The sequence below is a fragment of the Clavelina lepadiformis genome, chromosome 1, assembly GCF_947623445.1.
Source record: "Clavelina lepadiformis chromosome 1, kaClaLepa1.1, whole genome shotgun sequence".
Lineage (NCBI taxonomy): Eukaryota > Metazoa > Chordata > Ascidiacea > Aplousobranchia > Clavelinidae > Clavelina > Clavelina lepadiformis.
This window is the reverse complement of record NC_135240.1, coordinates 23,197,490-23,210,092: the sequence shown is the minus strand read 5'-3', so window position 1 is coordinate 23,210,092 and position 12,603 is coordinate 23,197,490. Positions and strand designations below refer to the sequence as shown.

At 37.5% G+C, this 12,603-nt stretch overlaps 1 protein-coding gene across 4 annotated transcripts in view; it reads left to right on the top strand.

Moving 5' to 3' along the window:
• LOC143451725 (phospholipid-transporting ATPase VD-like) overlaps positions 1-12,603 on the top strand; it is a 32,319-nt gene that overhangs the window by 2,508 nt on the left and 17,208 nt on the right. Inside the window, exons 1-2 of one of the 4 annotated variants that reach the window (XM_076952461.1) lie at positions 10,581-10,946; positions 11,538-11,936. The exons of 2 other annotated variants lie outside the window; for them this stretch is intronic. In XM_076952461.1, the coding sequence (XP_076808576.1) occupies positions 10,810-10,946; positions 11,538-11,936 (536 nt within the window). In that variant the 5' untranslated portion in view covers positions 10,581-10,809. Of the gene's footprint in view, positions 1-8,183; positions 8,865-10,580; positions 10,947-11,537; positions 11,937-12,603 lie in introns of those variants that run through there. One more of the 4 variants, XM_076952453.1, reaches the window with a different exon arrangement.

Genomic DNA, 12,603 nt, shown 5'->3' with positions numbered 1-12,603 from the left:
AGGATTTTAAGGAATTACGAAGGTCGAAACTACGTTTTTTTTATACCAAGAATTCTTACAACTACACGATTCAATTCAAATTGTGTGTCAATTTTGTCAAATAATGCATTAGTTGTATTAAGTTTTCTTCAAAACGCAGCTCATCAGAGATCTATAGCCTAAACGTAGCTGCAATCTGAAACCGTTTAGTAACATCGGCGTATACCGTGCACACCTACTTATTCCAGTGCGTGTTCATTTCATACTGGGCCACAGTGTTTACGATACAAAAGGGTAGTTGATGTTACTTGCTAGTGTTATACCCAGTGGCAAATGGCGATCATAACTGTAAACATTTTGAAGGTTTGAAAGAAGTTTTATAGAACTTTGTGCAGGACGCCATAATTTATATTACTGTACTTGTGAATACAATGTTTAAGTCTTTGTCAATTTTGGCTATATGCTTGGTAATGTAAAGTTACCTATATGAAAGTGATTACAGTAAATCTTAATCCGCACGCCCCGCCAACATGTTGCCACGCCCTACCGGTGGGCTGCGCATCCCACTTTGTGAAACATTCCTAACTTTTTGCTTATTAGTTTTTTAAACTACGCTTTCTTAAGGGTTTGTCTTCTTTTGTAACTTCCTGTAACTTTTAAACAAATGGTGATGGCGTCCAAAGCTTAGACCAGGGGTCGGCAACCTACGGCCCGCGGGCCGGATCCGGCCCGCCATGCGAAATCGTCCGGCCCGAGACATATTAATTAGTTATCACAAGAATACGGCCCGCCGTGTCTTATTGAGTTTCAAACTGTAGTGTTAGCATTTAGCAATTATAGTATTAATGAAAATTCCGGCCCGCCAAAGAGTTGTACGCTCGACATTTGGCCCGTGACTAGCAAAAGGTTGCCGACCCCTGATTTAAGGGTAAGATATTCGCGTTTCAGAAAAGCTGTCCCGGCAGTTACGGCCCGCCAGTATATTTTATTTTATCAAATTGGCCCGCGGCTCAAAAAGATTGCCGACCCCTGGCTTAGACAATCAACCCTCATTAACGCAAACGAAATAATAACAACTGCAACGCAAAGCGAGAATAAGGATATTTTGTTTACCGACGAATCGACTGTTCTTTCTATGTTATCCCAAATAAATCCGGTGAGAATTCAGGTTGTTGACTACTTGCAAACCGAAATGGTGTCATGATGAAACTGCGACACTTCATGTGTTGCTTACGTAGTATTTACGTCATCAGTTCAACCTGAAATTTATGTGTATTTTTGCCTCGAATGCAAGTTTAACGGAAAATTTGAGTTTCTTGTAAATTTTTTTTTAAACATGAAAGACAAGCGATAACGCGATAAAACTACGAGAAGATTCATAGCGTGGGACTGTCGTAATGCTCCCCCAACTCTACTTAGTTTGCCTGTACACAAATTGTCTGAGACAATATTGTATTACCTATACGTCGTATCAGTTCTCCGTTTAAAACCGTCATATTAGTGTACAGTATCAAAGTCTAACAACAACTAGCCTATCTAACTTGTCTCGTGTTTTCCTGTTTGTTAATGATTCTGAACTGCACAGTACATGACCAGGAGGCCTCTGACAGAAGCTTTTACATACCAGATTCAGGCAGTGGCGCAGCAGCCATCTGGATATTCTGGATTTATCCAGGGGCGGCAGGTTCCGAGAGGGCGGCAAAACTTAAAAAGCAACGCATTATACCGTATTTTTAAACTTTCTTTCTTTATTCAGGCCTACTTTTCCTTTGATCGTTGTTTTTTTTAACTGTAATTGATTTTCTACTTTGAAGTTATATCAGTCCCCCTCAAGAACTGATTTTTTTGTTGTCGTCGGCCTTTTTACGCTTTTAGCTGTTTTTTGTTTGTCCCACTTCCTTGTTTGGGACCACTTGTTGTTTCAACAACAATAACCCATAGAACACATATGCAGGCTAATAAGCGGGTATAAAACCTTTGAAAATTGCCGGAAAAATCCCATCAAAATAGATGTATACGGCGTTTCAAAAGCGTTTAAATTTACACCTTAAATTTGCAGCTATTGTAGGTATAAATATAAAAAAACATTCATTCCAAGAAGTTTTAAAGCGATTTTGATAAGTCAAAACACGAATGTTTTGCGATTTTTGTTTGTTGGGCAACGTGGACAAACACGGCAGTTTTAAAGCGCGCTTTTAAAAACTTTTGATTCCCCCGACCCCAATCCCACAACGTAATTCTACATAGGCAATTTGTTAGTAAAATGAATTGTGGATCATATTATTTCCTTCTTGATGTCATTTGTCGTATTGCGATCGAAGTGACTAAAACACAGTTTTAAGATCCTTTCACTCTGATGATATAAAATGTGGTATTATTTATTTATTTAATGGCATGTAATGTTCCGAAGAAAGCTAATAAATCATTCAAATATAAGCTATGATCAGGGTTGCCATCGGTCTGGACTCAAAAATAAGGACGAACCGGAAGCAAAAGAAGTATACTACCTTTAGCTGTGCACAACAGAAGGCAATCAATGTTCCAAAAATGAAAAAACGAGATACTATTTGCATGTTCTCAATTTTTGTATCTCTTTGGTACAAAATGATATACTAAAGGTGTCAAAATGCCCAAAATACGAACCTCTGCCCCAAAAAGACGAAAATAAGGACAATTCTTAGAAATAAGGACGGCATGGCAACCCTGGCTATGATAGATGTTTCAACGTTACATTTCTCTTATGATCTCACGTAACGCGCATTCCGATTTATGTACTGTGGAGAACCTTCAAAACAATATCATTGCATTTATGCTGTTCTACACCTACCCTGGACTTAAGAGGGCGGCACACTTAACGAAATCCAGGGGCGGCAAGTTATGTTGCTCAGGTAAAGTCACCACCGCTTTTGTGGTCAAACTATTCTTGGCAAGCGTTCTACATAAGCAAACTATATCGGTGAACTTTCATAGCAGGGTGAAGCAAAGTTAATGGTAAAACACAGGACTTTCTATTGACTCTGGATTGAAGTTTGTACAGTAATATTAACTTGCACCACTACTTTATTAACTTACCACTTTTACCGTTAGTAAACAAAAAAGTTTTATTAGGTCGGCAATAGAAACGTGCTCAATATTAAACTCTGCAAATCACTTTCAGAAGATTCGACAAATTGTAAGAATCTTTTAAGCGGCTACAATAGGCTGTTCCCTTCTCAAAAATTTAAATATGAACCTCTACTAATCAACATTAGGAATCAGTTGTTCACGTCTCCAAAATGCTGCTGGCCTAAATTTGCTTTGATTTGTTTTAACACTTCACGCAAGCACGGCTGGGTAAAAAAAAAACAATATTACATTAACACTTACATAACATGTGGGTTAGTACGAGAAGAACGAATCGCTCTTGACTAGTGTTTATGTACTAATAATGTTAACTATGGTAACGCCGTAACCTACCTGACGTTATGCGATAAATGAGATAATACGCGGTGACGTAGCGCGTCGTCATGCCCATATGTCCTGATATTTTGCCAAGTTGGCGCCAAAGTTCGTAAAGTGCTGCTCGTCTAAAATCAGCAAAGATCAACGTCAGTTAAATTGTTAAAATCAAGCACGATCACAGTCCAGCACAGCTACAAGGTAAACATTAAACGCGTATTAATTCTAATAGGTATGTCATAACAGGAACCTCGTTTCAGAAGGAGATGGGGGAACATGTCCCCCAACTTTTGAACAATTAATTATCATAGTTTATCACAATAGGAACTGTATTCTGTAACTGCCAATGCATATCACACCAAGTTTGTCCCCTCGAAAGTTTTCTAGCAAACTAGATACCTGTGTCATAGACGCCTTGTTTAATTGCTTCATACAAACTTTTTATATCACTTAAATTTAAAACTAATTTGGGGTTCAATGGTGCCCTGTCGACTACTGCTTGAAATAAAGCATACAGTCATTCACTGGCTTGCGATGCTTCTTGATTTGACCGGATATCTCGGGTATGAAAAGGGCAACGAAATTTGCCAGCAGTCAGCATAGTATCACAATTATAAAAACACGGTATATCTGCGTTATGTTCTTACGTTACATAAAATGAAATTTTATTTATTTATTAAAATTTAAATTTCTATGACGTAAATCATTGAGTAGCGACATCACATTCAATGGTTTTAATTTGTCACAGTTTGTGTATGTACAGGTATAAGTGATACTTATTTGGGGAACCCTAGCATCCATGACCTATTATACTGTGGCAACATACCTAGTCAATTAGTACATACTTTTTTGAGGAGCGCTGAGTTAAAAGAATAAGCAGTTGTTGATTTCGCCAAGTATAACTAATTTTTACATTGTCTTGATTGAGTTATTTTACTATATTTTGAAGCCAAAATTGTTTTACCATATTTTGTTATATTTTGTGTGTGACACAAAAAGCGCGATTTCCGCTGGAAAAGACGTAATTTCCTTAATTATCAAAAATTTCTTTTATTAACAAAAAAGAGTAATTATGGCCCGCCCTAATGAAAATGGTTAACGTGTTTAGTTTCAAGAGGCTTTCTACTGTACCTAAGTTAGCCGATGATTACAGTACTTTGAGGCAACAGAAACATCAGCCTCATAAGCCCAACGCCGTAAGCAAATTGTATATACGACAGTTCACTGGTACCCTCAGTGACGTACACTGCTCAGTGCTCACTAGATGTTACTGACAGGCCGCGTGCTAACGTGAGGTTTCTTTGTTCAGCCCTTTGCCTGAAGCGGGTTTTTCCCTGCTTTTTAAGTTTTAGGGACATGTTTATTAATGCATGCCGTTAACTACAATTAGTCGAAAGTCGAAATGCTTAAAGTAATTAGAGGAAAGGTTAGACTGTCCATCGTCATCTAACCAACCAACGGTTAGTTAATAAATGGTACCTTATAATGGTTGGGTTCCACTGAGATATGAGACGGCGAGCTTTCAATTGGTTTTAACAAGCTAGCAACGGACCGGCCTAAACCGTCACAAACTATACTGTATTAATTTATTCAATTTTTTCCCAGAGCAATATCGGAGGTGTTGAACGGCCAAGTATTCTTTGTGAGAAATGTTTTGTCGGTAAGAATAAGAGAGACGTCTAAACCACTACATCTGAAACAGAGCATTTGGTATTGTTGAAAGACAGACACAAAAGCATTGTTATTTGTTAGATAGACTCCAGTTTCGCTTCTTACGCTTTTAGTGAGTGTTAAAGAAAAACGCTTAAGATTTAACATTGTATCTTGCCTTGGTTGCTAGGTAGTGTTATTAAGATAGCCTCATGGGAAACGTAGACGCGTTTTTGTATCAATAACTGAATAATGGCGAAATCAGAATGGTTTCTAAATTGCCTGAATGAGTCCGTCAAATTAATCATTTATCTTTTCCGTGGTTAAATCCATACGCTGTTCATTTATTCCTTAGGTTGGTGATGTTAATCCAATTCTTATTATTTTTCATCCCTATGATGATTTTATTCCACAAATAATGCAGGAGCTCACTTGGTTCCAACGTACCAGGATCATAGACCACAATGCGATGTAAACACCTTTCGTAAAGCATCGTAATGAGTAATCCATGCCCAATATCGCTTGCGTAGCATTTCTGTTACGCGTGGACAACATTCTGAATTATGTAAACACCTAAAGTCAAAGTTGTAATGCGTTCACTGCATGATTAGGGCCGATTTTGGTAGGAATTGAATCGAATTGGTTAAGAACAAAACACCACCAATTTTGACCGGTGACCATCGCTATTTTTTTAAACCGCTTTTTACAATTTCACCCTCATTTCTACTTCTGGCCCTCGTGCCACCTATTAAGTAAGCAAAAAATGCACTAAATAGGACAGATTTAATGAAGCGGATTACTCACCCAGTCGCCCTTGGTTATGACTAACGTGTCGTTATGGCCTTACTGTTCTCGGTTGTTTGGCCTGCTGTTATGGCACCGTAATACATGTTTTCGCGTATCGATGTAACAATAGCAAACATGTTTTGATGTAGAAGAACGTGTAACATGCTAAACAATCCAACAAAAGTTACATTTAACAATAACTACCAACGCAATAATGTAAAAAACTGTTGGTAATAATGTGACAAACGTATTTGCTGCGCCGTATAAATGGATATTACTACGGTATTTTTAGCTTTGACCAACATTACGAGCGCATTCCGCGTACACTGGCGAAACATATGAACATATGATAAGTCGAAATACAACATTCGTTTTTGGAATGCTTCGGGGAATCCCACAATTAAAAAACAAAGATCATTGAATCAATAACAGATTTACTGTATTGGCAATTTTATTAGGCAGTAGTTCGCGGAATTTTTGACATACGTTTTTCGTTTAACCACCGTTGCCTAGTTTTCGGTTATTTACGTATTTTACGACAATGGTCAACTTGGCGGCGTCGGTAAAATGTCAAGCTTCAATTATATCACCAAGGCGATAATATTGGAGGAATTTTACATAAACGTACCGTTGTAATTTCTTGTGACGGTTACATTCCGACTATACAGGTAGCTTGCTTACCCAACACGATCGTTTATTTGTGTTGTATAGTGTCGCATTTATATTTTACTATTTCAATTATTAACTTAGCAAAATCATTAATTTTATTGCCCCAGTCACCGGGTGCATTTCTGTCGCGTTTGTTGCACGTTTCATGTACGTATTTGGAATACGTACTTGTCTTTTTTCAATCGTTGTGAATGATTAAAAGACGACTAATTGCTGCAACTTTGTTAAGGTCATCATGTGAATCTGTCAGTCTATTTGTTTTTAGCTGTCAGTTAGTAATTGACAATCTTTTGTAAGGTGCGTCAGTTGTTCTAAGCGTAGCTGTAGCTTACATATTTAGCAATTGAACCGTTTTCTCGGTATAGAGTCCTACGTGTTTCCTGATTTACGTTGCTGTCAAATTTTAGCAACTAACTATATACGATATTATTTGATATTTTGTGATAACGTTGATGCCAGAACGTCTGTTTTATACGTACATCTTAGGTTTAACTTTGAGGTGGCCGAGAGTAGTCAAGAACTTTTTATGTACCCATGAATAATACATAAACCTGATACACAAATTGTTAAAAGTGCATGGTAGCTGGTGTGGTGCTTTTCTCCGGGTTAGATTGAGTATTGAGTTGTTTAGAAATAAGAAAACCCAAGAACTTTCGTCACTACCAATCTTAATGGCAAAAAGCTCCCTCTGTTTTTCGATTATTATTTCATGTGATGGTTATGGCACTATGGTTTCAGTCACTTTGAAACGGTTTTACCGAACAGTTTGTCAGTAGTCAGTACTGCAGCACGCGCTAGGACTGGGAATGTAGCCGATTTTACTTAGCCAGTAGCTGGATGATATTAGTCATCAATTGTCAAGTTACATTTTAGATAAACCTGAAAGAAAATTCTGAGTTTGTAGCAAATATACAGAAGTTGCAGCATCCAAACAGTGCTTTATGAACGATAAACAGCCTTTAAGCAAAAAACGTTTTGAAGTAATCCCGCAACCTCGTATTTTTATCTCTCGAAATCGATGTGTATTATTTTAGTTTGTAGTTTTGTGTACTTGTCTTGTAATGTCGATGATGGTCAGGAATTCTTTTGTAAGTTGTAGCACGTCGTTCAGACAGGGAGTTGAAAGCACCGGTAGGTAAAAAAGGTTTGCTGGAGTTTAGCCTGGACAAATATCCTATATAGACGTCATTTCTCTATAACTGTCAGGAATTCCACATCTATAAAAATCATTTCAATGACCAAGCATTTAAAGTAGATTAATATAAGGACGAGTTATCAGTGAAAGTTGTGATTTATATTGCTAATAATAAAACTATTACACGTTATGGTATGGTCATGTCTCAAAACATTTCATGTACAGCGTATGAAGGTTATTATGGCATAACTAGCTGGACTTTAACATGTTTGTTTGGTTAAGCGTTTGTATGTCTTTATTCTTAACTAACTCGTAAGTTTCGTGTTTGACCATCGGTGCCAAAGCACACTAAAATGACGTTTCTTGTTGCTGTTTGTTTGTTGTTGGAACTAACTTAGATTGAACTAACTAACGTTACTAATAACCTTCAGTGTTAAGGCAGTATAGGGCAAAATTGGCATATTAAAATTGAAATTTTTCGGTTTGTTTTCTTTAACTTCCTTATTTGAAGTCTTTGTTTCTTTATGTAGAGAACGTACGGTACCTTTCTGGGGTTGATCTCATAGGCTATATTGTAGTGTTACCACATTCATGTGTATACGTCATAAGACCGTCCGTAAAAACTCATGGAGAAGCAAAGTTTCGTATCGAGGTTGCGGCAGGCAATCTTCAGTTGGTTTTCTTTCGGCAATGCGACCGTTTCGTGTGAATATCCAACAACTAGCGCTAAGCGAAAACGAAAACGGACAATTTTTCCTCGGTCTCTTTACGAAGACTACAAGGAACAAAGTACAGTTGGGATCAACAACGTGACCTATGCACCTGACTGTGATTGGGTTAGCACCGATCCGTACGAAGACAAAAGAAATGACGCAGAGTTTTGCGAACTTGTCAAAAAGCATGGAGAAGAGTACGAGTACAAGAGGAAGAGATACGTGACCAATAAAATACGGACTACGAAATATACTATTCTCTCTTTCCTGCCTAAGAACCTCTTCGAGCAGTTCCACCGCTTGGCTAACTTTTACTTCCTCATCATCATCGGACTCAATTTCGTTCCCCAGATCAACGCCTTTGGGAAAGAAGTGAGCATGATACCGCTGATCGCCGTCCTCTCCATGCAAGCGTTCAAGGATGCGCTGGAAGATTACTCTCGACGCTGTAGTGACATAAGAATAAACAATTCGTTGATTGATGTTTACCGGAGGTGGGCCCTGCATGAGCTTATGTACTGTAGCCTACTTAATTGTTTAGATATTTATAAAACGGAAAATGTCGCAAACACTTAATCACGGAGGGAAATTATGCCAACTTCACGTGTCTTGGGGTTAACCAGTTGTAACTGACGTCACTTATTGGTCAAGTTTCTTGAAAACAATAACTAATTTCCGGGGGCAAACCACTTCTGCTTCAGAGCCTTTTAATTAGCCTGGAGAGTTTAAAACAAATGGATACGTTGTGGCTGAAAACGACATCAGATTTTGAAAGTACTTAGCATATGGTACGTTTGATTGTTCGGGAAATTTTAAAGGGGAATTATCGATTTTTTTAGTAACGAGATTTAGATACAGTAGTCCTTTGTCTCCTTTTAGCAGTTCGGGAGGAAGTCTTGTTTGTAAGCCCACAAGACTTTCTCTTTTCGCTCGATTAAGTAGTGCGAAATGACCCTCATGAGTTTTTAGCTTCAACAACTGCCCATAAACAGCTCGGTCTTTATTTGTGTGGCTAATATCACTTTCTTGAATGCGCGTGTTTTTGCGAGGAAATTCAAAATTGCGATCAAATGTGATTTTTTCAAATTAAGTCTTTTCACATCTAAGACTGTAAAACATTGGTACATCAAAACATACATGTCAAGTGACGTCAACCAGGACACGAAGCGGGCTTTAAATATTCAAACCGTGCTTCTTTATTTATTTCAATGTCTTAAACTTGTCTGCCAGAGTGGACAAATATTTGCCACTTAAGAGTATGCTGATCAAGTTTTATTAAAGTGACGAAATACATCTTTGCTGCGATTCTTTTTTTAACAAATAGTAGGTTTCATGGAATGATCACGTTTTAAAGTTCAATGCTGAATTTAAAATGTGTCTAATGACCACTTTTATCATCTAGTTATTCTAGTACATTAGTATTGCAACAAAAACGAAATTGTTTTGGATTTGAATTGATGTCGACTTAAGGTTGTTCTGTCGTAGCAAAAATATGCAGAATCATGTTATTCCATAGTCAGGAGTTTGTACTGTACTGTGCTGTTAGTTCTGACTTTCATTTTTGGTGAAAATAGCAGTGTAAAGCGGTCGGAAGTTACCAAAGTTGGTTCTCACTCCATTCTCGTTTTAATTACTTTCCTTGACATTTAAATCATTGTTTGTGTCCGCAAGATAGCGTTATAGAATCTTTTCTCCCTGCGTGACACAGAGTAACCCCGTGACGTACGGTTGACGCGGGCGTGTTTCCGCTGTGAAGCATGTTTTTTATTTCAGTCGTTTGTTCCGCGGCAAACCGTTGCATGGATGACTTTGTTTTGATATTGAGTTTTGTACGTCGCGGTATATAGTCTTATTGGACTTCGATTCTGAAAACTGAAGTATTGCGGCAAATTGTTTCATCCCTACCTTCTAATCTAGTACTGTAAAAGAAGAATAAGAGAGAGAAAAAAGACCTGGGGCGAAGAGTCGCTTCACAAACAAGTCGAGACAAAACTCCGTTTTTATTAGTTAGGCCGGGTTAAGGTGCGTCGCGTCAGGTTTCTTGTAAGGTTGGTAGCACAACAAAGACAGACGCAAGGCGTTCCGTAGAGCATCGTTTGAAAATCGTATCAGTGTAATGCTTTAGAAATACCGTAACAAGATTTATGGCAGGGTAAAATTATTTCATGTAAGTTCAGTAGGCCTATTGCAATAAGTTGAATTTTTTCTTTTTGTGTTGCCTAATAGGAGTGTTTATTGCTAGGTAGTCGTTGTCAGGCCAACTTAGTAAAACGTGGACATCTATAGTTCTTGCATTTAACAGGTTTATTTGTTTACATCTGTGCCGCTGCAGATTAGTAACAAAACCAAAACGAAAGATAGTTGGACAAAGTTTTTGTAAGCATGGTCAAGTTTGAACACTTCAAGGATTACTGATTGTAAGAAAGGATTACGGAAACGATGGCCGAGGCACCAAGCACAAACGGTAATAATCCCGACTACCTGAGCACACCTACTAATGAAGCCAACGTGAACAGAACATCCAGCGTTTTAACAGCTACTAGAAGCATACAAAACTTCCTGCAGTTTAAGAAAAGGTAAGTCTGTCTTTATTAAGGCTTGTAATTTGCTTTGTATTTCATTAGATGCAGCCATTGCGGCTGTGTAAGGTAGGGTAGGCTTCAATGCTACACTAGGCCTATGTAAAGTAGTTGATTGAAATAGTCAGTGTGATTAAAACTGATGGATACTTCCAGAGGCTAATATGAAAGTGCACAACCATACCAAAGTGCATTACTATATCCAACGCAAGTAATCGTGACGTCACTATTTGGCTTTATATAGTTGTGCGTTTTCATACAAGATCTTCCTACTAAAAATGTACCTGCGCTAGGCCCTATGTACACTTTTCACACTTTAATTTTTTTGGGCATTATGATAAGAAAAATCAGGTCTTTTTATCTCTGATACCCAGTAGGCCTACCACAGTTTCTTCATGCCCATAGTGCACATGCATTTTGTAAAATTAAAAACTGGAAATGTCTAAAAGTATTTTTGTTTAAACCCTAAATTGTAATTAACAAGCATGAAGTTGTCATATATTTATATATCTAAATTGGCTTTTGCTCATAAATATTTCACACATATGTTGGCATTGGTAGAAATTCATGCTGTATTTTCATTTTCAGGCGAATTCGATCGGAAGGCAAAGTACGAACACTTGTAAATCAGCGTCTTTTCTACGACAATGAGTGTCAGATATGTGATGAAACCGACAGACAATTGCAGCAAATCAGAAAGTTGCACAAAACCTATGCCAAAAATAAAATTCAAACTACAAAGTACACAGTCTTGTCATTTTTACCAAAAAACTTATTTGAACAGTTCCATCGCTTTGCAAACTGCTATTTCGTCCTCATTATTTTGTTAAACTTTATACCCGAAATCGGTGCCATCCAGCCCTTTTTGTCCATGACTCCAGTGATTGCAATATTACTGGTACAAGCAATAAAAGATTTGTTTGAAGATTATGGTCGGTATAAAAGTGACCGGGAGGTCAATTTTTCGGAAGCAGAAGTTTATCGAAGGTATTACTTGTGATAGGTTTATATTTGGTTTGTGGATGCATTTAGTGAAGCTGTACAAGAATCTAATTATGTTGATTTCATAGTGTTAAGAAATAATAGTATTAAACAAACTTAAAACAAGTTATTTTAAAGCAGGTGATTTTTTCATAATACTGTATATCATAAATCGTTATAACCTCTTTGTAGTACCATATTTTGTTAAGATATACATAGGTTATGCACTTACAGCACAACTTGTTGGTACCGTTCTACAGTACCATACACAGCAATGTTAAAATAAGTACATGTTACCAAGGTTGTGCAAAGAATGTCCCTGAGGCATTTGATATCAGTTTAAATCAATCTCAGCAAAAAAGGCTACGTGACAAAAGCCAAACATTGTTACTACTGTTGTTTTTGTTCTGCTGGTTGGGTGGTTGCCATACTCGTCTAACAGCAGTACTGTTTATGTGTTTCATGGTGTTGTTTACATAAAGTGAAGAAAGTCTATAACCACACTTCTTTGCCTCTTGTGTTGTGTGGAGTTATAGCACGTACTTTTTGGCTGTTCACTGTACCCTGTACTATGGTCATAATTTTCATTACATGGCCCATTTTTACTTACATCGTTAGTCGACTGTTTGAAATCAAAACGTTTTCGTTTTATTAGCCATTAACATTGGTTAAC